Source organism: Atractosteus spatula, chromosome 3 (assembly GCF_055471065.1).
Source record: "Atractosteus spatula isolate fAtrSpa1 chromosome 3, fAtrSpa1.hap1, whole genome shotgun sequence".
NCBI classification, from domain to species: domain Eukaryota; kingdom Metazoa; phylum Chordata; class Actinopteri; order Semionotiformes; family Lepisosteidae; genus Atractosteus; species Atractosteus spatula.
Genome location: NC_142708.1, coordinates 49107089 through 49131902, shown reverse-complemented (window position 1 = coordinate 49131902; position 24814 = coordinate 49107089). Strand labels below are relative to the sequence as shown.

General features: G+C 39.3%; 2 protein-coding genes across 9 annotated transcripts in view; one reads left to right on the top strand and one right to left on the bottom strand.

Annotated features, from left to right (window-relative positions):
* lin54 (lin-54 DREAM MuvB core complex component) overlaps positions 1–9490 on the bottom strand; it is a 31572-nt gene extending 22082 nt beyond the window's left edge. For 3 of the 7 annotated variants that reach the window (XM_088911664.1, XM_088911662.1, XM_088911670.1), the window contains exon 1: positions 8824–9490. The gene's annotated coding sequence lies outside the window, so the exon portion shown is untranslated. Of the gene's footprint in view, positions 1–7786; positions 8129–8823 lie in introns of those variants that run through there. The other 4 variants (XM_088911665.1, XM_088911663.1, XM_088911669.1 and 1 more) reach the window with 3 other exon arrangements.
* An 846-nt stretch (positions 9491–10336) lies between these two features.
* cops4 (COP9 constitutive photomorphogenic homolog subunit 4 (Arabidopsis)) lies at positions 10337–24056 on the top strand. Of its 2 annotated transcripts, XM_088910006.1 has the most exons (11): positions 10368–10603; positions 12048–12127; positions 13004–13155; positions 14161–14264; positions 14376–14529; positions 14717–14867; positions 15314–15484; positions 16944–17059; positions 17741–17788; positions 22627–22711; positions 22897–24056. In XM_088910006.1, exons 1-11 carry the CDS (start codon positions 10530–10532, stop codon positions 23028–23030), a joined length of 1269 nt encoding a protein of 422 aa, XP_088766132.1. In that variant the 5' UTR covers positions 10368–10529; the 3' UTR covers positions 23031–24056. The 2 variants fall into 2 exon arrangements, with proteins under 2 accessions (XP_088766133.1, XP_088766132.1); XM_088910007.1 differs by lacking the exon at positions 17741–17788 and having other exon boundaries at positions 10337–10603.
* The last annotated feature ends 758 nt before the right edge of the window (positions 24057–24814 follow it).

Genomic DNA, 24814 nt, shown 5'->3' with positions numbered 1-24814 from the left:
GCTCAATACAATATTGATCACCATGTATTGCCCAGGAGTCTCCAAAACTGGTCCTGGAGAGCCCAGATTCGGGTTGTTTTAGAGGTCAACTTTTGTTTTTAAAGATTGCCAACAGGCAGAAACTGTTGTTGGGTTAAGCCAGCAACCTACTTAATTAAGAGCATCCTTTACAGTGAAACTTTTCCCCATCTTAAGAAACTGGAGACTAAATGGCGATTTAATGGTGACCTGCAAACCCCACTGCATCATGGCTCTCCAGGAACAAGGTTAGAGATCCCTGGGATACCCAATAAATGCTGGCACTTACAAATGTCACTTTTGTAGAGATCCGACTCTGGCCTGAGGTCATTGCTCCTGACCTGGATTGAGGGAATTTTAAACAGACACCTGCTGTTCTACACAGAAACAGCTGAACGGCAGCATAATATCACCAAGAATTGCCACTGGACCATACACAGGATGCAGACTCTTAAATTCCCCACTCATGACAATAACATGGCTGAACCCAGACTATAAAACCCTCTGTAACACTGTTGTTATTCAAGGAGCTGTGGGAGATACTCCTTGCTTGTGTGCGTCTCCTTAAGGTGCTCTCCGGAAGTGGCAATCCTCATTAAAATTCATCTCAAACCTTTACTTGAGAGTGCTGTGACTCCTTACATCCCTACACTTCAAAACGCCCATTACTTTCAAAACACAATATTCCATAGCTGGAACCACAGCGTTGAAATGAAAAGAGGCACCTTCTAGAACTTCACAATATGCCCTCTGCGAGCGGTAAGCCCAGGGTGTTTCGTCAACAAAGCCAACACATGACAGCACAGGATTTCTATATCCCTTTTTACAAAGAGTGCTAAGAAACCACATTACAGATGGTCATAGTAGGGCAAGGCCCCGTGTGTTAAAACCAGGAGCAAGAGTATCTTTCCTCTGATTCCCAAATCTAATGTTAACATTGGGTTCTAGTACAGATCTATTTTTTCTCAGAAAAAAACACACTACATATAAAAACAATCCAAAGACGTACTCGAAGGTTAATTGGCCTCTGGGAAAATTGGCCCAGGTGTGAGTGTGTGTCTGTGTCTGCCCTGAGATGGACTGCTCTGTGCCCTCTTGCTTGCGGGGATAGGCTCTGGCTCCCCTACAGCCCTGAACCTAATGAAGAGGCTAGAAAATGGATAGAAGGATTGATGAAAACAACAAAAGACAAACATGGTGTATACAGCACGGTTGTGCAACTTCAGTCTCCTTCTACCCTCCCTCTGACTGTCACCCACACAAGATCAACACTCTCCCGCACAAATACAGGGCTAAGAATCAAAATGACACGTTACTCATCTCAGTCCCACTTTTGAGCTTTCTAAGAAATGTCCCTTTTTCGTCTTTCATAATTAAAGTAAATGAAATAGCGTACCTATTTTAAAAAACACACAGTATAAACATCACATATCCTAGTCCTACACTGACATGATTTGTTTTGCTTTCCTGGAACACCGTTCCTGAAATTAAGTGAACTAAGCTGAATGACTATCAGCCCATGGTGTAAAACGAAACTCTCTCATAGCTCAATCACTGGCCATGTGAATCTGCATTCAACATTTGATGGTGTCACCTGATAATGTTTTACCAAAATGTGCAACACCAAATTAAAAAAACTGCAAATGGGATATAGTAGTCCTCTAGCCGAGAACAGTTTCAGTATTTGAATATGAATACAAACAGGAAATAATGTTTGTTTGTAATTTTATTGTATTTCCCACTCCTTTAAGAATACTAATCGGCATGTGTCACTCTTGTTTAAACTGTTCCTGGACAAGATCTTCGTTACATTTAATACAGTTAAACCCTCGCAAAGATTATAACAGCATTCCGCTCATATTCTTTCTACTTTCTACTATCACACCAGCTCCTGTACTAAAACAATGTGATACTATCCCATGTACTTGTTTGAGCCCTGTCTACATTTTGAGCCTGGTTTTACTTTAGCGATTACAGGAGCTTTTTTTTTTCATATTAGTCGCGATATCTTTCTCATGAGCAGAAACCATCCCGATCTGCTAAAGTCATGTCAAAGGCGGACTTGAGCCCCTCTGCTAATGATCTACCTAGCAGACTCTCAAAGCTTCTTTTGGTGAGAGCCATCTAGAGAAGTCCATATTTAGACGAGCAGAAGAAGATCTTGATTAAGAGATACGCTGCGAATCACAGAGGAAATGGCTTGGAATCTGGATACCTAATGTAACACGTGAAGACAGCTCTCCAATAAGAAGTACATCTTCAAGCTGGCTGCTGCTGGCACCAAAATTCCAGATGTCCCCCAGGTAGTCATTGTGCTTATTGCACAGTGAACAGACTCTCACTACCAATATAAAAGGAAATAAAAAAATATATATAAAAAGAAAAAATGTTCATTCTTATTATCACAAAGAGTAACAAACATCTTCTTGAGGGCCTGAGTGAATTCACAATCATTGTCAATCTGACTGGTAATTTGTCCAATTCACACACTGACAGGTGCTACTACTAAAAATACAATTTTGCAATGGACAACTGATCTTTTCTGCACAGTATTGAATAAAATGGCAAAATTCAAGGCCTAAGCACTTTACTGAAGGCCTAAGGAGCTGGTGCCTGACTGTGGTTCGCATAGGAAGAGCAATCTGACTGAATAAAGCAGATTAGTACTGACCCAATTTTAGCAACCGAGACAAAGCCAATGCAAAACCACTTCTGTTAATCAAATTGTCTGGTTTGTAATAACGAAATCCGTACAGCTGTATAGCAGAAAACAGAATGACATTATTCCCTGCAATCTAGTGTTATAGGTGAACAAATGACAAAAATCAATGATCCTGTCCAACTGCCGCATAGGTTTTCTGTAAACATTTATTAGCCAAATCACTGCATTGTGGAGAACACCTTACATTTTTCACACAGAAATTTGGAAAACTCCAAATTTCATACTGCATCTTGACTGGACAAGCGTTTCAGGAGCTTATGAATGTCAGAGTCCGAGCAGCAAAAACAGCGGATCTTGGTTGTGCCAGCATCATTTGGTGCCACGCCACCGAGACATCAAACTGAAACTCCTCATCAGTGGTATTAAAAGTGGTCATTCAGTTCCAGCTCCTTTCAAAAAGAAAAGTGGACTAACATGATGACCAAAGACTTTGCTGTTTTCAGAGAGATTTTTTTTCAGTGCGAGGGATTACCTGAAGATTCTTTGCTTCAATGATGCAAGGCCTACCTATTTATTTTAGACAAAAGGCTTAAATTTGGGAGCTTAATTCCAGAACTAAGCTAGCAATGTGTAATCATACCCCGGCCAACGATATGGGAATTAAATTCTGCTGGGCTCTGCCAGTCTTCTCAATTTGTCATTACTGATTCATGAGCTTTTTCATTAATCTTTTCTCTACAGATCCAGGTGCAAACATTTCTCCACAGGTCTGCACTTTATACCAAGTGCACAAAGGCTTGCTCTAAACAAAGACACAGAATAGCTTAGTGTGACTATTGAAATAGACTTTTCAATGCTGACTGTGGCTTGATCAGCCTTGCCGTCATGAACATCTGTCAGTTAGCAAATGTTTCATTGACAGTTTTGAGAAAATGAGTCTTGCCTTAATTGATGCAGACGCATTCCCCGACAGTTATTATATTCAGCCCATTATCTTTTCTGAGACAACTTATTAACTCAAACACTTTAGCAGGGTCCTTTCGTTCTGTACATTAATGAAAGGCAATAAAGCAAGAACTCGTGTTCCAAGATTGAAATGGGGGGAAAAGCCACTTACTTATCCTAAACAAATTTCTAAATATTTACAAACTTCTATTTTAAAACTTTTAATAACAACAGGCATCACTAAAAAAGGTCATACTTCTTAATGCCTGCCAGTTACAAGATCTGCAGTTTTATCCTTTTTTTCCTCCTATCATAATAATTTGGTACACTTAACAGTCAGAACACATCGCTTTATTTTAGACTGACTTATTAGATCAAACCTGAATCTGATTAAAGTTAGGCTAAAATCAGGATAATTAGGATAACAGTTTTGATTATATAAAATGCTGTGGCTTGCTTAAGAAAGCAGAGGTATCTTTATGAAGGCTGTATCAAGAGGTATTACATTGCCACAAAGCAACAAAATTCATAGCCCAAATCACTATTATTAACATGAAACAGCAATGGGTCATAAATACTAAGTGGAATTTAGATTAGAAATTCAAATTGAAAAAGTAGAAGCAGTTTGATAGAACTGCTTACTCAAGGATTAAGCAATTTCATTAAACAATTACAAAGGAAGAGAGTATATTTTGCTTTACAATATGTTTATGACACTTACTCCAACGAATGGTAACTCGGACAAGTAGCTGCAATTTTTTCAGGAATGAAATCATTTTGGGGCTTGAAATGCTCAAGTTGTGAGTGAGACACTAATGCAAGGGTTAGAGCTTAAGGTCAAGGCAAGATGTTTCTCCCCTACATTGCTAGTACACATCCATATCTCCCCAGAATTAGTAGGAACCTTGCAGTTTTCACAAGCATTAAATAAAGCTCCAACGTTTTTAAGTGCACAAAAATGACATAACAGCCTGGTATTTTTTCGGCATCATAACATACAAGGGCAGGCATCTCAGAAACTATCACCACCGTCCAGGAAATAACATACTAATGGTACCCAGAATGCAACTGGAATTATCTCAGAGACATCTGAGAATGCCTGACCGAAGCCAAAAAAACATTGGCGCAAACCAAGGTTTCTGTACAAAAGAATACAGTGCAGATTTCCCCTTTATCTAAACTCAAGCATTTCCTAAAAACAAGGCACATACAGCACCTTTTCAGATACACACAAGAAAAACATGTGGGTTATTATCAGAACAAAACAGATCACCTCTTTATTATGTTTTAATAAAAAAAAAAACATTCAAGAAACCAAGGAATTAAGCATAAAGAAACAAAACACAGCTCAGTGAAATTACAGGCAATGATCACGTTAAACCGTGATGCATTCTCAATATATCCATCCATTTTCTACTTGCCTCTTCCAATTCAGGGTCATGGGGGAGCCTGTGGCTATTCCTTCAAGCAAAGGGAATGAGGCAGGATGCACTCTGGTTTTAAGGAAAATTGTCCCTGGTAAGAGTGTGTGCGTTGCGATGCCAATTAACCTACCTCTATGTCTGTCGACTGTGGGAGGAAACCAGAGCACCCGGGTGAAACACACACAAACACAGGGAGAACATACAAACTCCACACAGATAGCACCCCAGGTCCAAAACTAAGCCCAGGGCTCCAGTGCTATGAGGAAGCAAAGCTAACGACTGCATCACTGTCCTACCCATTTTCATATTCATGCTGGAATTTTGTGAAAGAATGCACCATGAATATGTGACAATAAACGGGGAAAAAAGTAAGTAGTTTTAATTAAGCTCACTGAAGATGCTGAAAGGCTAAGTTTGTTCATGTTAGAGAGATGTGCACATAGAGAAACAAACCTGTCACATCCACTTAAATACACTTAATGACACTCACATTACAACATTGGAAAACAAACTTCGTTCTGAGCAGCTGTACATGCAGATACTATATGTTACCAGCAGTACATGTTGAAACTAGTGCCATAATACCAGCTACATACTGTAGGTCATTGCAGCTCCTGTAGATTTACTGCCACAAATGTGATATTAGACGCAGACACACGAAGGTGTTTCATGCAGATAGTAAAAACTATGCGTACAAAATGGGGAAAAACCTCGCTTTAAGAAACTACTTATGGAAAAAGAAAGGCATTGATATCAACACATCATTTCCATCTTCTAGAAAACGAAGGTAAGCAACAAAAAAGGCAGGATATATAGTCAAGAGTGTACAATTTAAACACTACTGGAAACAATGTGGAAATGCATTTAAAACCAGCAACAGGAGGCTCTTCTTTACACAAAAGGTTGTAAGAGTATGGCCAAAGCCATCCACAAGTGGTTGACGCTAATGACCAGGCTCCTGTCAAAAAACAGCTGGAGGACATCCTTGGATCACTAACTACCAAACCGCACAGACGGGCCATCTGGCCTCCTCTCTTTTGTGACCTATATTGTATATTCTTGCTTGTTACGGCTGAAGCAGGAGACTGGATTAAATACCGAGACGTGCAGAGTTTTTAAATCCGCTCTTATAGGGCACCTAGAAAATAAACCTCCCACCTGCTCTTCCGCTTTTTCCTCTTTTATATTAAAATGTCAAGAAGCCTCTTGTCTGCTGAGGCCCAGAGGCCTCAAGGTATAACCTTGCTTCCACCTAATGCACCAACTGTAATCAACTCAGTCCATCTGCCACTGCAGGGCAGCTTGACAAACCTATAAAAATGAGCTCGACATATGTTGGACAAATCTAAAAATATCGCTAAGCCCTCCTCGGTTGACTGTGGAAAAGCTTCTGCCACTTTGGTGGGTTTGTCATAAGCACGCAGTGGCCCAAGCAGGTCTGAAGCTGGTGACATCTCTCATTAAAAGCAAAGGTGGTGCTTCAAAATCTGGATTCCTGCCTGCAGTACTACTCTTAGACCAAGAGTCAAATCCAAACTTTAACTTCACTGCAATCAGAAAATGATACACACGTTGCCTGACGGGTAACAGCCACACCATACTAAATGGGCCTATTCTGTAACGTTTCTTATGCTCCAATGCAGTGGTTTGCCAAAGGGCACCTTGCTCCAGCTCAAAGGAAAACCACCATTATGTTTTGCAGACTTCAGGATGGGCTGGTGGTTCAAATTTTGATTTACTCCAGCCCTTTTTCTCCATTCAGACTGCAGAGGGAGGTGGGTTATTTTAACCAAATACAAACGTAACTTCCTTAGTGCATCTCCTTTTTTACAAAAAAAAACGTTGGTACAACACGTTTTTTGTTGTACATGTTGCTCACATTCAAATATTATTGCTCCTAGCAAAATCAAGTTAACTGTCTTCTCTCGTGCTATCTTTTCACTCCAAATCTTAAATCATACGAAAGAAGACCTTTCGAAAAAATTTAATTTTGTGCAGTTACTGCACAGGCAGTATTTTTACTGTTTGAATCAATCCGTTTCAGGGAACCTCTCACCAAAGTGAAGAATTCATCAATGCAAGCTTCCCATTTCGGCGGAAGAGACCTGTCTTAAGTAGGTGTGCAAGTGACGAGTCCAGCTGACAAGACAGCAAGAAAGCGACTGTGTTTCACTCCTGAAGAGTGACAGGCATTTTAGGAAAGTTACCGTTAAACCTAGCGCCAGAACAGACCAACTAACTCTACACTTATTTTATGCTACGTAGGCTTTGGTCACCAACACTTATCAAGAGGTCTCGGAATTACACGATCGTATTGCTCTACGGGATACAGATAACACCCATTGCTAGAAAAGGACAGTCATCTTGTTGCAAAAGCTATACAAACAAAGAGTAAGAGACCGGTTTTATTCGGAAAAATGGCATCGTAATTAAGGTTTTTCAGCCAGAGATCTTTAAAAAACACCGGTCTCCTAAACACTGCAACGATAAACTTCAAGCCGAACAGAAAAATAATAATAGCCTTGTCTTCCTGTATTATTAATGAAGCTGGAGAGAAAACGAACTTCTGCTGTGCTGGCCAAAAGGGTCACATTCACACTTAGCTGACAACTGCTAAACGCGAGACGTATGCATGGGCAGCCTAAAATAAAACTTTTTCAAAAAACATCTAACACATGAACCGTCCAGAGAGACAGCAGCTAGGCCTTTGAAGATCACCAAATAATCTTTGTCCTACCTCAACAATCCGCCAAATTAATACCGGCGGGTCTACATTAAAAAGGAGACGCAGACTCGCTCTTCATTTTTTACACTTCCCGGAAGGCAGTTTGTTTAAACGAACGATTCCTTGGTTTCTCGCTCTGTGTTAAAAAATCTGACTGACAGTTTGCCTGCTGTGAATGTTATGATGTTTCTATTTCAGGCCGGGATTGGATTTCGAAAGATCCGCCATTTTCACCTCGTCATCAGTGCAACTTCACAGGAAAGAACCAACATCACCAGCCCCACGAAAACAAGACGAAATTAAAATAAAAGGCAGAGAAGGCGGGGGGGAACGCCCCCAGATCCCGGTTCAGGCGAAGCAAACTAAGTGCTCCGTAAACAGCACGTAGCTGTGCATTTCCTGGATGATACGAAACAATGTAAAGTTCACAACTTAAAAACTCCACAGGCTTCTCCTGAACAGGAAGATCAACAATAACACGCAGAGCTGCACCGCAGAGCCCACTCCCCGCACGCGCGAGCAGCCTGGGCTTTCTGCTCATTTTAAAGCAAAACGTTGTTAAAAATAGGTTGGCAAACACACAGTTATATATCAAACGAGCTGCAATACATTTCGGTTCAAATGACTTTCAAATAAAGTTTGCAATAACAGTGCAGTGTAGTGGTTATACAATTCAATCACAGAACGCGTAATTCCTAAATATAACAAAAGTTCCAGTTCAGACAAAACAATGTTATTTAACGCCAATACATGCATGACAAGAAGTAGTAATCTAAAAGCTATGTTTAAAAACCTGCTACAAAATTATGGTTTTGATCACTTCAGTGATGTGATTTTGTAGAAAGTACAAAAGGGATAGTTGGAACTAAAACTGTCAAAAGGTATATAAAGTTATATAATACAAGATTAAAAGCCGTTAGGAGACAGACCTGCATAGATCAAATAAAACCGTATTCCTACATCGGCGTCCAATACGTTCTGAATTTACCACTAAGCTGTCAATCGTTGAGGATGACAATATGTAACAACTGAGAAAAATGGATACCTACCCCTTGTTCGTGAACAAATTCCTCGTTTAATTCAGCGATTTTCTACAGGTTCTTTAAAATAAAACGCATTCCAGGGTGAAAACGCGCGTACATGGGACACAAGAGTCACAAGAAACGCAAAATCAGACGAATTATTGTACTACCAAATAAATGAGGGTTGTAGGTGACCTATGGGCTTGGCTGTCATCGACATCTCTTTAGCGCTTCTCTCGCACTCTCCTGGGTCCGGGGGCAGGTGTTGTTTAGTGAAAATAAGGAAAAAGACCTATGTAGCTAAGAATAAACAACGATGACCGATTTCATGGATTTCACGACGAGCATCCGTTCCGATCTGACAGCCTAAGTGGAGACATTTTGTCAGGCCAGGTCGTTCTCTTGTTGCGGAGACACGAAATCGGGCTCCGTGCCTGGATGCTATTTACAATAGTCAGTGGAAGCTGGTGCTTATAATGCCTCAGCCGTCCCTCTCGGTTTGGGATGTGTTTGCTTGCCCCGAGCAAGTCTTACTGGAGATCCCCGATGCGCTCCGTGTCCAGCTGTGATTGCTGTCGGCGCCTTCTTGTATCTTTTCAACACAACCCCAGCAGAGCCCGGCTTTGCGCTGCTGCATCCAGACCGCCGACACACGGAGACGTTTGTTCAAAATCACGCGCCGAGCGCCATTCCACCTCCACCATCCCATAATACTGCCGCGCCCTCCTTGGAAACCACGCATTGCGTCTTTCGTCACTGCACGCACGACGACGACAGACACCCCTCCCCCACACACAAACACACTCCCCTCTTCTTTCGTCATTCCCACTTTTTAATATTAAAAAGTGCACTGCAGCTAAAATTTAAGAAGTTTGATATTATGCTATACTTTACAAGTATAGCATAACATTAATCATGAAAAAGTTTATAATTAATCTGTTACTACTACTGACTTGATATCACATCTACAAATCAAAGTGGTACAATGAAACTCTCTGATTTAATGCATATAATGTGGAAATGCAGTGTTATTTAAACTCAATCAAAATAATGAAAAATAGCAAGGCAAAAAGTATAACCTATTTAGCAACATAGTTCTGTGTTTTTCGTTTACTTTTTTAGATATTGTTTCTCCTTTGAATTAATGTTCAATAAAACATTAGTTAAAACAATCATTTTTAAAGTCATAACTTTTTTTAGTTAAAAACACCACCAGTTAAAAATGTGCACTGCTGGTGAACGAACATCATGTAAAAATAAAGGACAAAATTCAAAATGTCCATCTTTTTAAATAAAGTTCTAAAATTTCAGGACATAATACATAATTAAACAGCATGTATAAATGTTAACCGAATTAGTAGGCCCATTTGTTATTGTATTTTGTAAACAGCTATTTAAGTATATATATATAAGCAACAGTTTTGCATTCATAATTTCATTTCAGCGTTTTCGAAAACTTTTTGATTACTTGGCTTTTATTTTGGAGTAGTATTATGCAGGTCTTTGGATGCGCGCCATAATGACGACACGTGTCTTGCGCGGTTAAGTGACGTAGCCGCAAGAGCGAGTTTGTTCTCTGGGTTGTGTTTTGACAGGTTCGGCGCCTCTTTCGTCCGCTTGGAGGACCGAGGCGTTGCAATCCGGCAGCCGTAGGTTTGTTTCTGGTTGGAAAGAATACTCCCTCTTGCAGCCTCTCCAGAAAAGAGTCGTTGTTGGTGTTTCGGGGCGAGAAGATGGCGGCGGCTGTCCGACAGGAATTGGCTCAGCTCATGAACTCCAGCGGATCTCACAAAGATCTTGCTGGCAAGTAAGTAAAACAAAATTTAAAAACTGAAAGAGCACATCTTTGCAGAGAAGAGGACGGTATCCTAGGCCTCCCATTAACTTCAGCATATTGAGTAAAGCGGTTCTGGGTACCGGCTAGCGATGTGACAATCGCAGTGTCATGAATGAGTGGGGTTTTCACCTAGATGTTTTTTTTTGTAAAACCATTTTAGATATATAAATTGACTCGAAAGTTACAAGATTAAGCTTTTTGTTGATGAAAGTTATATACTTAATAATAATATTATGTATGTAGACGTTCTCTCGTGATATAATTTACGGTGCGTAAACATTATTTAAAATTGCTTTTGAATGAGGAGACCGTAGACTGAGCAGCTCCTTGAACACGCCGTGTATAAGTTATATTTCAACGTCCGATAGTTAACCGGCTTGAGCAATATTCAAGATTTGTGGATAGATACATTTCTACACTGCGAATAATTTACCAAAATAATGTATTTCAGGCCCGATAGTTAGGTTTATTGATGAAGAGGCGCTGTGAAATGCAATTAGATGCTAACAGGGTTAATGAAAGTGCAAAACACCTGAAAATGATTCATCATCCAACTGCTTTTTCTTCCATAATAAAGACCTACTGATTGAGCACAAACATGGCTGGACCGCATGAGGAATTTTCAGTTTGCTTTATATTAAAAGCATTGCCAGCTATATTCTTAGAGACTTCCTATCCAGAAGGCTTTATATAACATGTTGATCTTCAATTTTTTCAAACACTTAGAATTATTATCAATTCTAGGATATTATACAGTATTAAATAATTTAGAAATAATTTTGGAACTGCAAATGTCAGCACTACCTTAATTGAGCTTTTAATTGACTTTCTTACTTGATCAGTAACATGCAAGTGTTCCCTAATGTGGTGCCTAATTAGGTTTACTGGATTGAGGCTCCTGGGTTGGAGATGAGTATATAATGTTGTCCAGTTGCTTTCCTTTCGTTAGGCAAGTCTGTTCTGATCTTGTTTAAGAACATTTTTAAAAATAGCATTAGGATAAAGTCATAATGTTTTAGTGCAATGGGAGTTATTCAGTATGCTGTTTAATTTCACGAACGAGTGAATCCCATTTTATCCCCTGGGTATGTAGACAGATACATATGGAATAGTTTGTCTTGGCTGTAACATAATGTTCCTCAAGTGAATGGTTGGCTGAAAGATTTGAGTATTTCCTTTGATGTAGCTGGAAAATGTTCAGACTTTTATTGAAATGTTTGTTTGATTTTTATTTTACATATTTTGTCTCTGATTAGGTGTTTACTTTTTAAATGTCAAAGCTTCTTAGGAAAAGATGGTGTGAATTGTGTCCTTGAGCAAACACTGCAGTGATCGCCATTATGCTCTGGAAGTACCTGTGGAATAAGTTTTTCCACACCAGTGTTACTGACTTAAAAACAATTTCGTATTACAGGTACCGACAGATCCTTGAAAAGGCCATTCAGTTTACTGGTGCTGAGCAGCTGGAGGCTTTGAAGGCATTTGTTGAAGCCAGTAAGTACTGCTGTTGAATTTGCATTTGTCATCCCATTCAGTTAGGAATGTGTGAAGTAGGGTTTATATTGCTTTGAAATATGTAAGCTGAACTTAAGCTATGTGTGTGTTAAAGGGGAGCTGCAATGCTATTTTTATATTTCGGGGTTAGAAAGAATCAGCATTGAAGAGTGCATTTCAAACCACAATAAAAGAAAAATGAACGCAGTAGCTTGTAAAACCTCTAATTTACATCACAAAATAGGCACAAGTTAATCCAATAGAAATATTGCTCTCAATTTAGACTGTTTTGCCAACAAATGCTGCTTAACTCTGCATGCATATCACGTTGGAACATTCCTGTTGTGAAATGTCTGCTGCACAACCTGTACTTATTTGCGTATACATCACATTACATTAGTCATTACAGTGACCAGTGAGCAGGAAGGGCTGCATCACATCGCAGTTTGTGTTTTCGATAACATGGCGACTTGCATTACTTTCACAAAGTTCTGGATTTTGTGCTTAATTTGAAATTTGTAATTTTTTCTATGACGTCAATGAATTTATTTTGTTATGAAGATTTAATAACCCGGTCTGAGAAACTGGGACTGTATTTCCTCTTTAAAAACAGTTTTGTGTAAATTTCTCCATCCAGATCATAGAGAATTTACAGAAAAGCCATTTGTCGTTATCTTTCAAGCAGTTTTTTTTTCTTTTGTTCTTCTAAGAGGTGGATCTCAGTACTCTTTGATCTGAAATGGTCATTTTGGGTTTTTAAAAAAAATAATAGTCCCTTGTCATGCAATGTTACATGTCAGCACTTCTTGTGTTAAGTGAAATGTTCGTGTCGGTAGGGTATGTGTCACTGTACTGTGTCTTCTCTCTCTTCCCCAGTGGTTAATGAAAATGTTAGCTTGGTGATCTCCAGGCAGCTGCTTACAGATTTCTGCACTCACCTCCCCAACCTCCCAGACAGCACAGCTAAGGAGGTGTACCACTTCACACTAGACAAAATCCAGCCTAGGGTCATCTCCTTTGAAGAGCAGGTGGGTGCAGGTCTCTTCTTAAAAATTCCTAGCACCATATGTGGGCATTGCCTTTGCCCTACTGTCTATGGTAGCTACAGGTCCCCTGTTATACTATTGAGGTGCTCTGGTGTTGTGACATTGACTTTCATCCTTCTCTTTCCATTCTTGGAAAAGGTACATCTTTTATTAAGTTGCAAAAGGAATTAAACAACATGTTTTCTTCACAAATCTATTAATCCACCCATTTGTTGTCAGTTGTTTATCCTTATAGCTTGTAGCAACAGGGAGCCTGTCCTGGACTGTAGGGTACCAGATGAGTATACACCCAGGGTCAGGATGAACTGGGATGCCAGTCCATCGCAGGGGACTGACACAAGGACAATTTAGAGACGCTAGTAGGCTTAGCCAGCATGGCTTTGGAAGGAGGGAGGAAACATTACACCCAGAGAAAGCTGAACTGGAAGTGAGAGAAGCATGCCAACTCCACCCAAAGGATCTCCTAGTCAGGAATCGAACCCTGGAGGAGATAAGAGCTGTGAGGCAGCAGTGCTACCTTCCTCACCACTGTGCTGGCCTTAAATACTATAATAAATGTCTTAAAGTTTTAGTTGGACTCCATATACCTGAGAAGTCTGTCTTTTGGTCTCTTGCCAAACCATAGTGAAGGCGCTGGCTATAATTTTAATGGCTAGGTAGTGTTCTCACACTGATTGTCTTTTAACTTTTTAATCACATGTATCCGATCTATGCATGAATGTGATGTTATGCAAAATCATATTATGGTGCTGTGTTTATTGATTTGTTTGAGTGGTAGAAGTATTTCTCTTTCATTGCGAGTCTGTTCTCCAGACTGTCACCTCTTACAGCAAGTGCTTTTTACACTTCTTTTTACTCGCATGATACGATGAACACATGTAAAGCGACAGCCGAGGTTTTGATTTTATGGTGTATAAATAGGGCTAACCATAGAAACCTATTTCTAAGGTCTAAGCCTATTCCTTCTTTGATTTAATGTGTTGATAGGTGGCATCCATCCGGCAACACCTGGCAACAATTTACGAGAAAGAAGAGGACTGGAGGAATGCTGCTCAAGTCCTAGTTGGAATTCCTTTGGAGACGGGACAGAAGTAAGTGGGGTATTCAGTGACTTTACTGATTTCTTCTTAAGGTCAATGTTTAGTGAGTTCTGCTGTGCCAGAGTGGTGAAATGATCACTGCCCTGTTTGTCTGTTTCCCAGGCAGTACAATGTAGATTACAAGCTAGACACATACCTCAAGATCGCTCGTCTGTATCTAGAGGATGACGACCCGGTACAGGCAGAAGCTTACATCAACCGCGCCTCTCTTCTCCAGAATGAGTCCACTAATGAACAGCTGCAGATCCACTACAAGGTAGCTCCCTTTTCCCAACCTGTTGACGAAAGGGAGTTTGTTTCTTGTGGCTTTTAGTCATGATGATGGTGTTTTGTTATTGTTTTGGATTTCAAGGGAAGTCATGAGTCATAAATCCTTCACTTGGAGTGAACCTTTTTTCATAGGTATCCCTGTAACTGGTTTCTGCTCTCACCCATCGTCTCAGGTCTGTTATGCCAGAGTTCTGGACTACAGAAGAAAGTTCATAGAGGCTGCACAGAGATACAATGAGCTGTCGTACAAATCTATCGTACATGAGAGTGAACGGCTAGAGGCCCTCAAGCACGCTCTTCACTGCACCATTCTGGCATCCGCAGGTATTATACCACTGATTTCTGCTTTCACAAGCTGTACCACTGCAAAGTACGTGATTAATTCTGTCTGAATTGACAGTGAGAGTATTGGCATTAGTGTGCGAATCTGTTTCCAGACTACTTCTATTTCCAGCATTTGTGCAAGTAACATTACCTCCATGTTTGCGAACTTTGTTAATGAACCGTAATCATCTGTTTAGTACTGATAAGTTAAAAAAAATACTTTTGGTAATGTTCAGATACAGAATGAAAAATGAAGGTTTAAGCTTGAAATAATGCTACATTCATTGCTATTGAGTTGCCTTGTAGGGAGTTAAACAGTATATGAATTTAGGTTTATTTTAGGTAGTTTTTCTTAGTGTTTCAAGCTCTCCAACTGAAAACAGCTTTTTATAGCAGTGGTGGGTGCTGGGCTCTGGGAGTGTGTGACCCTGTCTCCCCTCTTCTAGGACAGCAGCGCTCCCGTATGCTGGCCACGCTGTTTAAGGACGAGCGCTGTCAGCAGCTTGCAGCGTACGGCATCCTGGAGAAGATGTACCTGGACAGGATCATTCGGGGGAACCAGCTACAGGAGTTCGCTGCCATGTTGATGCCTCATCAGAAAGCTACTACAGCCGACGGTCAGCACTCGTTCTGATTAATGCTCACCTCTCGCTATTAAAACCGACTACGCTTTGCACCGGTATTAAGCTGATGTTCTTTTCTGTGTTTACAAAGATAGTAAATATCTTACGATTTCCAATCGTGCAGTGGTTAGCATTGCTGCCTCGCACCGCTGGGATCAATTGAGTTCAATTCCGGACCTAGGGTGCTATCTGTGTGGAGTTTGTATGATCTCCCTGTGTCCTCTGGGTACTCCAGTTTCCTCCTACACGCCAAATACATATTTTTAGGTTAATTGATACCTAGAGCCAATTTTCTCAGAAGCCAGTGTGTTTATGTCTGTCTGCCCTGCGATGAACTGCCATCCTGTCCAGGGTGTATCCTGACTTGCGCTGGTTGCTTGCTGGGATAGGCTCTGGCTGCCCTGCGACCATGATTTGAAAGAAACGGTTAGAAAATGGATTTTGATCTGTTGGTAAATGGCATGACAGTGTTATCTATTCACAGTTCCTAATTTTACTTTTCTAATATGCATTCCTAATTTTACTTTCTAATGAGCAAAGTATCTCATGTAGATGAGATATGAAGGTCATTTCAGCCACTCTCTTGGTGATGGGCAATGTATCACTGGCTTTAGGAGTTTAACAGACATTCCCTGGCCTGATCAATAATCTGATCTCAGTCCTGTTCAATCAGTTCTCGGTTTGCATTTCGGTCCCTCTTACATTTATCCTCATCAGAGCCCCATCTGAAAAGCACCCTGCTAGATTAATCTGATGGGACTGCTTTTTAAATATTTCAAAACCCTTACTCACAGAGGCCCAGCATGTTATTTGGTGTGTGTTCCAACAGTAATAATGTGGCCACTGAGTATGGTTACTAGAGAAATCGAGTGTACGTTATGGTTAATAAGGTCACAAGGGATGCCTGGAAGACCAAGGGTGTTAAAGTTTGTATTTCAATGCACTGCTGAAATGTAAGAGAAATAAGAGGAATACAGAATTGTGCAGAAGCCGTTAACCAGGCTGATGTATTTTGTACTAAAATTTTAAAATATAAGCACTTCTAGTTAATCGAAATGATATGTCTGGTGAAACATTGTCTTCTTTTTCTTCTTACTTTGTGAATGCCTTCTGGAGACACAAAATGTAACAGACCTGCAACTTTGATTTAATTCCTCATTGAATTGAATTTGAAGAGTAGCACATCCTGTATTTTTTTGCCATTTACCAAGAAATTAAGAAGGTTTATGCAGACTGTACTGGGGTATTTTTCCTTTTGTTTTTGCTTGGGAAATTAAAGATTTGATTTTTTTTTTGTGATTCAAACCCAATGCTTGAATTATTGCAGAAGAAACTGACTTGGAAAGGAAACAAGAGACTCACTGCTGATTGTTCCTGCATGTTGCTTGTTGCTTTGCTAATATAATGAGTATTTCCAGCCTTACAGTTCCAAAAGTGCTTCTTTTAATCACAGGTTCTAGTATCTTGGACAGAGCAGTCATTGAGCACAACCTGCTGTCTGCCAGCAAACTTTACAACAACATCACTTTTGAAGAGCTAGGGGCTCTACTGGAGATCCCGCCAGCCAAGGTAAGTGGTTTTTAAGAATGAACTGTGGTGCAGAACTAGTGCCGTTCATCAGTTAATGTTCGTGAACGCTAGGAAGGAAAGATAACTTAACTCACCGGCAGCATAGGTGCATCAGAGCCCCATACTGTATGTCATGAGCTTGTTTTAAAGACCACTCCTGTTCTGGAGCAATGTGGACTCGTTTTCCCACAGTTCTGCAATACAACATGCTTCTTGGATATGATGGTTTGGTTGAGTTCAGATAATTGTAGAATGTGTATTTGTTCTTTTACTAAGAATCTGTAAGGACAAAATGATGATGGAAGAGCAGTGTTTTGTACTTTTCAAATATGAAGTTAAATGTCTGGTAACACAGATCAGGGTTATTATTTTTTTAAAAATTTCCTTAAAATAAAATGCACAGGCAGCCATGTAGTCCAGCTGGAACTCAGATGCAGATCCATTATTTGTTTCCATACTCTTGCAAATTCCTTTAGTCTTGTGAAACCTACAGTGTCCGTGACAACAAATGGTAATTAAATATGGATTGCCAGAAGAGTGTTAGGAAATCAGTGAGAAATCCTTTAAAATTACGTTTCTTCCCTAAGCATGTCGCATCAGGGAATAATGTTTGAAGGCAGCACTGCCTCCATCTCCTCCAGATTTCATGTGTTTTGAATATATATGTGTGTTGTTGTGCAGGGCAGTTGTCCCGGTGTTGAAGCCCCTGGTTACAACAGAAGCAACTTGGTAGGGAAAAAATAAACTACTCATACTAATAAATGAAGTGTGACCTAAAAATACTTTTTTAGACTAAAATGGCAGATTTGAAGACCATAGGGTCTACTCTCGCAGTGTCTTTACACACTGACGGAGAGCCTGAAAAACTGCCGTGCACTCCCTTTATAATACCACCAAGATGCTGTTAGGTTTGGCTTTTATTGTAGCTGTGTTTTGAGTTTTTAGCTTTCACTTTATTTCTCAAAATTGTAGCATGCTTCACAAGACAAAAACATATGAATTGATATACAAAATCAGTGTCTTTTTCTGTGATTCAGCTTAAAATGCGTGGATAGGACCGTTGCAATATGCTGGGAAAAGTGATTTTTAAAAAATCTGTTGATGTGCTTCGGTGTGGGTAATACACAGTAATCAGAATTTGGTAAATCGGTGGACGCAGTGATAAGCTTTTTCTATTTCCATTGCTGTAAATGCCAGTTTTTTAGATTTCAAAATATAAATGTAATAATCATATTTAACATTGCTACAGTGCTTGCTTGGTGCTAGACACTAACAAAGTAGTGAAACAATTTTAAAGAATAAAAATTGGTCTTAATATTCTATGGATTAATTCATGGTGAATCATAAAAACTAGATAGCTTGTTGTTTTAATATGCACCCTTAAATTGTTAGTCAAGCCTTTTTGTGTTAATGTGATTAAAACATTAAACTAATCTGCATATTGCTTTGAAGAAGTTTATACCATATCTCCTAATTATGATGGGTAGAGCTACAGTAAATGTTGACATTTAATTATACTGGAGCTATATTTAATCTGATAAAAATGATAAAAGCTAGTATTTTATATTCTCTAGCAAACAGCTAAATATGCACTTCCCTAGCAACATGTTAGAGAACACTGTGGTCTAATTTTAGAATTTCTGGGTTATGACAAAACCAAAAGACAAATTAATATTCTTAAGATGGGGTACTTCTTAATGTGGATTTCAAATTCCTGATAAAGCTGAAAAGACAAAAGCCTGCTATCAGATGGATATTTTCTACAGCCTGCGAAATTAGTGCAGTTCGAAAGTAGTAGAATATTATATGAGGCTGCCAAACAGCAGAAGTACCCACCATTAACACTGTGTAGGCAGGTCCCATCCTTTCATAAATTTGAAAGGCCTAAATTCCACTATGTCTCGTGATTCTATAGGGTGTAAAGTAGCAGCAGGCCTGGCCTTTTCCCGAGTGCTTTGCTGGGAAAGACAGCTGATGTAACCGAGATTACAAGAGGCGTGATTGTTGGAACACTTGCCACTGGTGTATTGCTGTAGGCAACAGCAGGCCAGGCTATTGTGCCGGTTTAGACAGCCTTGAGGGATTACAGGATGCAGGAGGTAGATAGCAAAATCATTAACAGGAGGCTAAATTCAGGGAGTGAACCAAAGGGACAGATCACAGATATCATGTTTAACATGAGTTTACTCCTGAGTGGTCCTGCAGATGTCTATAAAGGACTTGTGGAATAAGAGCCTCGATAGTGATCAGTTACTGGAGGGGACCAGAGTGCTCAGCACTTAGGGGCTTTTCTGTAATGTTTTGTTAGAGCAGCATATAATTGAGGGGAAGAGATCAGTCAACAGAAAAGCCTGGTCTACGTTTTATTCTCTAACAGAAACAACCAACTGTAGAACTTAATATCGCACAGTTTTGTCTGAATAGCATTTACAAGGTGAATTTCGCGAGTTAAGCTTTGAACAGCACTCAGATTCTTCTGAGGGGAGACTGATTTAAAGCAGGAGCTCTGAGTGTGGTCTTGTAATGGCCTTCCTTTGTCAGTGTTTATCTGATAAAGGTGTATCATTTAAAACCTCAACCTTTCCTGATTATAATCATTTGGGGGTATCTGTGTCTTTCTCAGCGATAGTTACCATTATGCAGTTGCATACTTGGGCACCGAGCAGAAGCATCAGGGCTTTACAGTACCAATGGTGGATAAACAAGCTTTGCTTTGGAGAAATTCCCATGGCTATTATTCAGAACAATGTTAGACAAACACTAGTGTCAGATCAACGCTGACTAAATTCTACGCTTATCGTCTATATGGTAACTTGCTGAGTTGACAGTAGTTTCCTTGTCTATCAGATATTAGTCTGCAATTCATTTATCTTTTAAACACACATTAGAAATTAATTAAAAACAATTACAATAATTTGAGATACAGTAATGTTATTTGCCAGAGATTTGTGTATGACTTACATTATTGTTGTTCAGATTACCTTCATTGGTGTGGCTTGCTTTCACATCTGTTAGTTTTTTGCTCTGAAAGTAGGTCAGTCAGTTTTCTTAATTTTCCCATGACTTTTGCAGGTAAGTAAAAGTCCATTAAATTCATTATTCAAGTTGGTAATATACAAGTTCAATTCAAAATTAGTAAGTCTGTGGTAACTACAAGTTTCAACGGAACAGTTTTATACCCACAAAATGTAAAAACCTACTGAATGTTTTAAATGTTATTTTCAATTATTTTAAGGCCATTATTGTGTTTCATTCCTTGTTGCTTGTGTAATTGTATAATGAGAGTCATCACAGACAGTTTTGCATGTGTTAATGTCAGTTGTGAAGTATTTTACAATTGATTAAAATACATAATTCTGGTTTTCATTGCTAAAGTTTGAAATTATTTTTCTTTACATTTCCTGTTATGGTGCATCTGAGATAACAAATCTGTAGGCTTTACACATTTCAAGCACTGTTCCTAGGGTGTTGCATTCCCAGAGAGCTATAAACAGAGTACCACTTGTGCATCACATCAAAAGATGTACAGTATTAATTGAATTGAAAGAAGTCTATTTCTTGAAAATGCACTACTGTTAAATAGTATTTTACGTTTATTCATTAGCACTGTAAACTTTATATATATTCTATATGCACTATATGGATTGGGTTTGGACCCCTGTTCCCAAATTATAACGGGAGTGTGCTGTATATTCAATTGGGATATAAGAAGTAGAAGACAAAGCTTCAGTATAGAAGTAGACCTGTGGTTTTATGTACTCTGTATTGACTAACCCTTAACAATACTGCATTATTGCTACAACTGAATAAGAATCATTATACCATTGTATGCTTGGTTTAAAAAAATTGGACTACATTTTTGAATGTTATTTTTCTGTAGAAACCTATCCTATACATAAATGATATTTATTGCACTTAATGCTTAAAAAATGTAACATGTATTTTCATTCTGAATTATTCTCTGTAAAGCTCCAAATGATTAATCTGTTTTGAGTTGTTTACCATTTGTTTTAGATATTAGAGGTTGGGTTTTTTTTTTCAAGAAAATTGCTAAATAAAACTGCTAATGCCTTTAGGATCTAAGTATTCATAATAAACTAACTGGCAGCTGGCAGCACTAACTGGCAGCTGAGTGACAGGACAGTGAGATTCAGAGCAGCCACTACTGCAGACCAAAACCCCTTCTGCATATTGACAACAGTTAAAAAAAATCAGTGTCCTGGAAGGCCCATAAACCCCATTACAATCAATATCGCTTGAGTGCATGACTGCTGTTTAAGAATGTTCAGCAATCCCTCGGGTACTGGGAGAGGTTGTATTTTCAGATGAATCACGTTTCTTCTGTCATTTGGCAGTGCAACAGCTTGTTTATATGCATAATGTGCAAAGATCTGCATTAAAGGACATTTGTGGTGACTGGGAGCCATCAACGCCAGTGTTACTCATTAGCTTGCCAATTCTCACTGAGCGGCATTATTGCAGTGGGATTGCTTCTGTGATGTATTGTAGATTCACACTCGTCTAGCAAATGGAGGAACATACAGGTGATTCAGTCGTAGGGTTTCTACTTTTATATCACACAATGCTTCTGCGAGTTAAGAAGAGCATAAGAACCACAGCTCTTGTACTGCACAACTCCCAGGCCTTCTTGAATGTTCCCTAAATCTTTCATTGTAGTTGAATAATGGGAGCTAGTTCAGAATAAGTCAAAATAGATTTTAATTTATTTCTCATACTTAATAAGCTTGAACATTTTTTACTTAATTTGTTCATTTCAGCTGTTTTGGTCAAGCGAACCCCACAAATGTTTGTGTAGTCTAGTTATAAAATGGGGATTTGGGCCCTTCCTTTAATAGTTTCTGTCTTTTTCTCCAGTGAGCTCTTTTCATTTTCAAAATTTTGCACAAACCTATAATACTCAACTTATTAACGGTGCTTTGGAATGCTCATTCTCATGTTCCAAATTGGCAACAAAAGCTTTGAATCCTTGCTGCTGCTTCTTCACGTAACTATAATGTTTGTCCCCACATGGCAGGGGTCTGTATCATGCACTGGCCTGCTGTGTTGCCACTTCTTTACTCCTCTGAACATGCGTGGGATGAGCTTGGTAGTAGATGCATGTGTTCATGTCTTTCGCAGCCACATCAGGTTGCTCTTCTGGCAATCTGTCAGACCTTTAAAGATTAAATGGAGGAATATTCGTTAGTGGCTTATTTGACTCATATTGGGTTTGTCCATTTGTGACTGAACTAAAGGTAGACACTCGGGGATGAACTGGCCCCATTTAACCCAATGCATCCATGACTTTCAAATTTCTTTTTAGAAGCATGATTGCAAATGATGTTATCGTGATAGTTTACAATTAGACATCAACTCAGTTGACTCCTGTCTGACTTTTGTCACTACTCTTGGGTTGTTTTCCCTAATGCTGGAAGACATTGATTAAAAAAAAAAGTACTCGTTACAAAATCTGATCATTTTAAGTTCAGTGTAAGGTTAAGACCATATGCCTCTGTTTGACTGTAAGTCTTTTACGTTTCAGTGTTCGTTTCTCATTTTGTGGACAGGCTGAGAAGATTGCCTCCCAAATGATCACTGAAGGGCGGATGAATGGCTTCATCGATCAGATAGACGGCATTGTTCATTTTGAAAGTAAGTACAGATGCTATTGTGTTCAAAACAACCACAGAACTGGACGCAAGCTACTCTGGCATTGAAATCCTTAATGAATGAGACTCTACTTCTGTTGACTTAAGTCCTTGCCATCTTCCTGCTGTGAGCAGAAGCAGACGGACAGAAAGAGCTATTGACATTGGTGCTGTGTGTTGTGTTTTTAGCTCGGGAGCCATTGCCCACGTGGGACAAGCAGATCCAGTCTCTATGTTTCCAAGTCAACAATCTGCTGGAGAAAATCAGCCAGGCAGCACCAGAGTGGACAGCGCAGGCAATGGAGGCCCAGATGTCTCAGTAACCCTGTCCCTCTTATGTGTGGACATTCTTTCCCTATTTCCTGCTGCAACATGAGAAAACAGTTCGCCATTGCTTCAGCAGCCTGTTCTCTGTCACCCGTCAAAGACTGTAGAAATCCTCCCATTGGTTCATGCTTGCAAAAAGGGATAACTGTGCCATTGAATCTTTTACTTTGTTAAAGGTTAATGTAAAAGGCTCCTTTTACCTTTACCTTGGTTTTCTGCCTGGGCTCAGCACCACATTTTCTTTTACAGTGATGGAGAGTTACAGAGTGCTCAACAGAAATTAACATCAAGTTAGTCATATTTTTAATCAACACTTTGGCAGGTATGTTGTCTCTGTATGCCTTTTAATGTACGTGATACTGATATCTGGTCTTCTTTGCTCGTAAAAAAAACGAGATTTTAATCTTTCAGGTCAATGACTTGTACCCTGTTTTCATCAATTGGTTTTAGGACAGCTCAAAGCTGATTTAGTATGGTCTAAACACAAAACCTGGTCCTTGAATTGTCCTAAAGTTTGACTATAATTAGAGGTGGTGTAGGCCTGACACAGTGTCTTCCTAACTTCACTGAAATGCCAGTGGACCTTGGCATATCTTGTGCAGGGGACAAGTGTCAGAAGTCAAAACCCCATTGAGACCAGGAACACGTAAACCAAGAGCTGTGATAAAGTCTTTTGTAAAGCCTTGAAAATGTTGGCAAGCTATGGTAACACATGCTGAAGTCTCACAGCATTTAAAATCAAATTTTGTATTTGACTGGCTGAGTGTCATGAAGTGCAAGGTAAGATTTAAATTTAGTAAGACTTAGTTCTCTCAGAAAACATGCTGGTCTCCACTAATAATCAGATATTATTAGTTTTTATAGGGCTTCCCCGGGTCAGATCTTCTTGGATTTGGAACACAGGCTACTGCAGCCTTCTGTTCATCTTTTTCATAACTCTTGTTCATAAATAGGACGGGGAATATTATTGCCTCCGTTGTTGTTTAATGGACAAAGAATAAATATACAAGACACTGGGTCAATATTACTGTTGTTCTGTGTGATTCTCTTTGTATAATAAGTGTGCATTGAACTGTAAATGCCCTGATCCAAATTATGAAATTAATAGTAATTGTACAATTTATAAACATTAGAGAAGACTTATTAGTTTAAATAAGTCCAGACTTTAATGTGTTCTAACAAGTAATATATCTTAACACTGCATGTTGATATGCATTAATACATGAGTTTTGTTTGATGATTGTTGTAGTGATTTTTACAGCATATGGAGCAATTCCCAGTATTCTTTGTTAAACAGTGAAAATAACTATATGGTTATCTATTAGAAGATTAAGTTTGATAAATAGATATGAGTTGAGAACCATGTAATTATGGGGACAGTGGAAACAGTTAGAGGTGCTTCTGCTAAATAGAAAAGTTGTCAAAGTCCTCACCACAAATACAAATTGTTGCTTTTAGTGTTTGGCTTAAGGGGCATCCTTTGCTTCAAAGCCAGTCAATGTAACATCATTCTTTTAATTCAGCTGTTACCAACACCTATTATTGCAGTTATAACATCCTTTTCATCCCAAAGGATACTCTGCAGCATATAAAAGGCCTGTAAGGTTCAAAGTTTCGGAGTAATGATTTGTGTAATGGCGGGCATGTTTATGTGATTTCAGCAACTCAACATGCATTGAACCACAAGCCATCTACCAGGTTTGCAGAGGCTAAACTTGAAAACAGATTCATTTAACATATAACAGGAAGCCTGTTTTTTCCCTCAATTTACCTCAAGTGG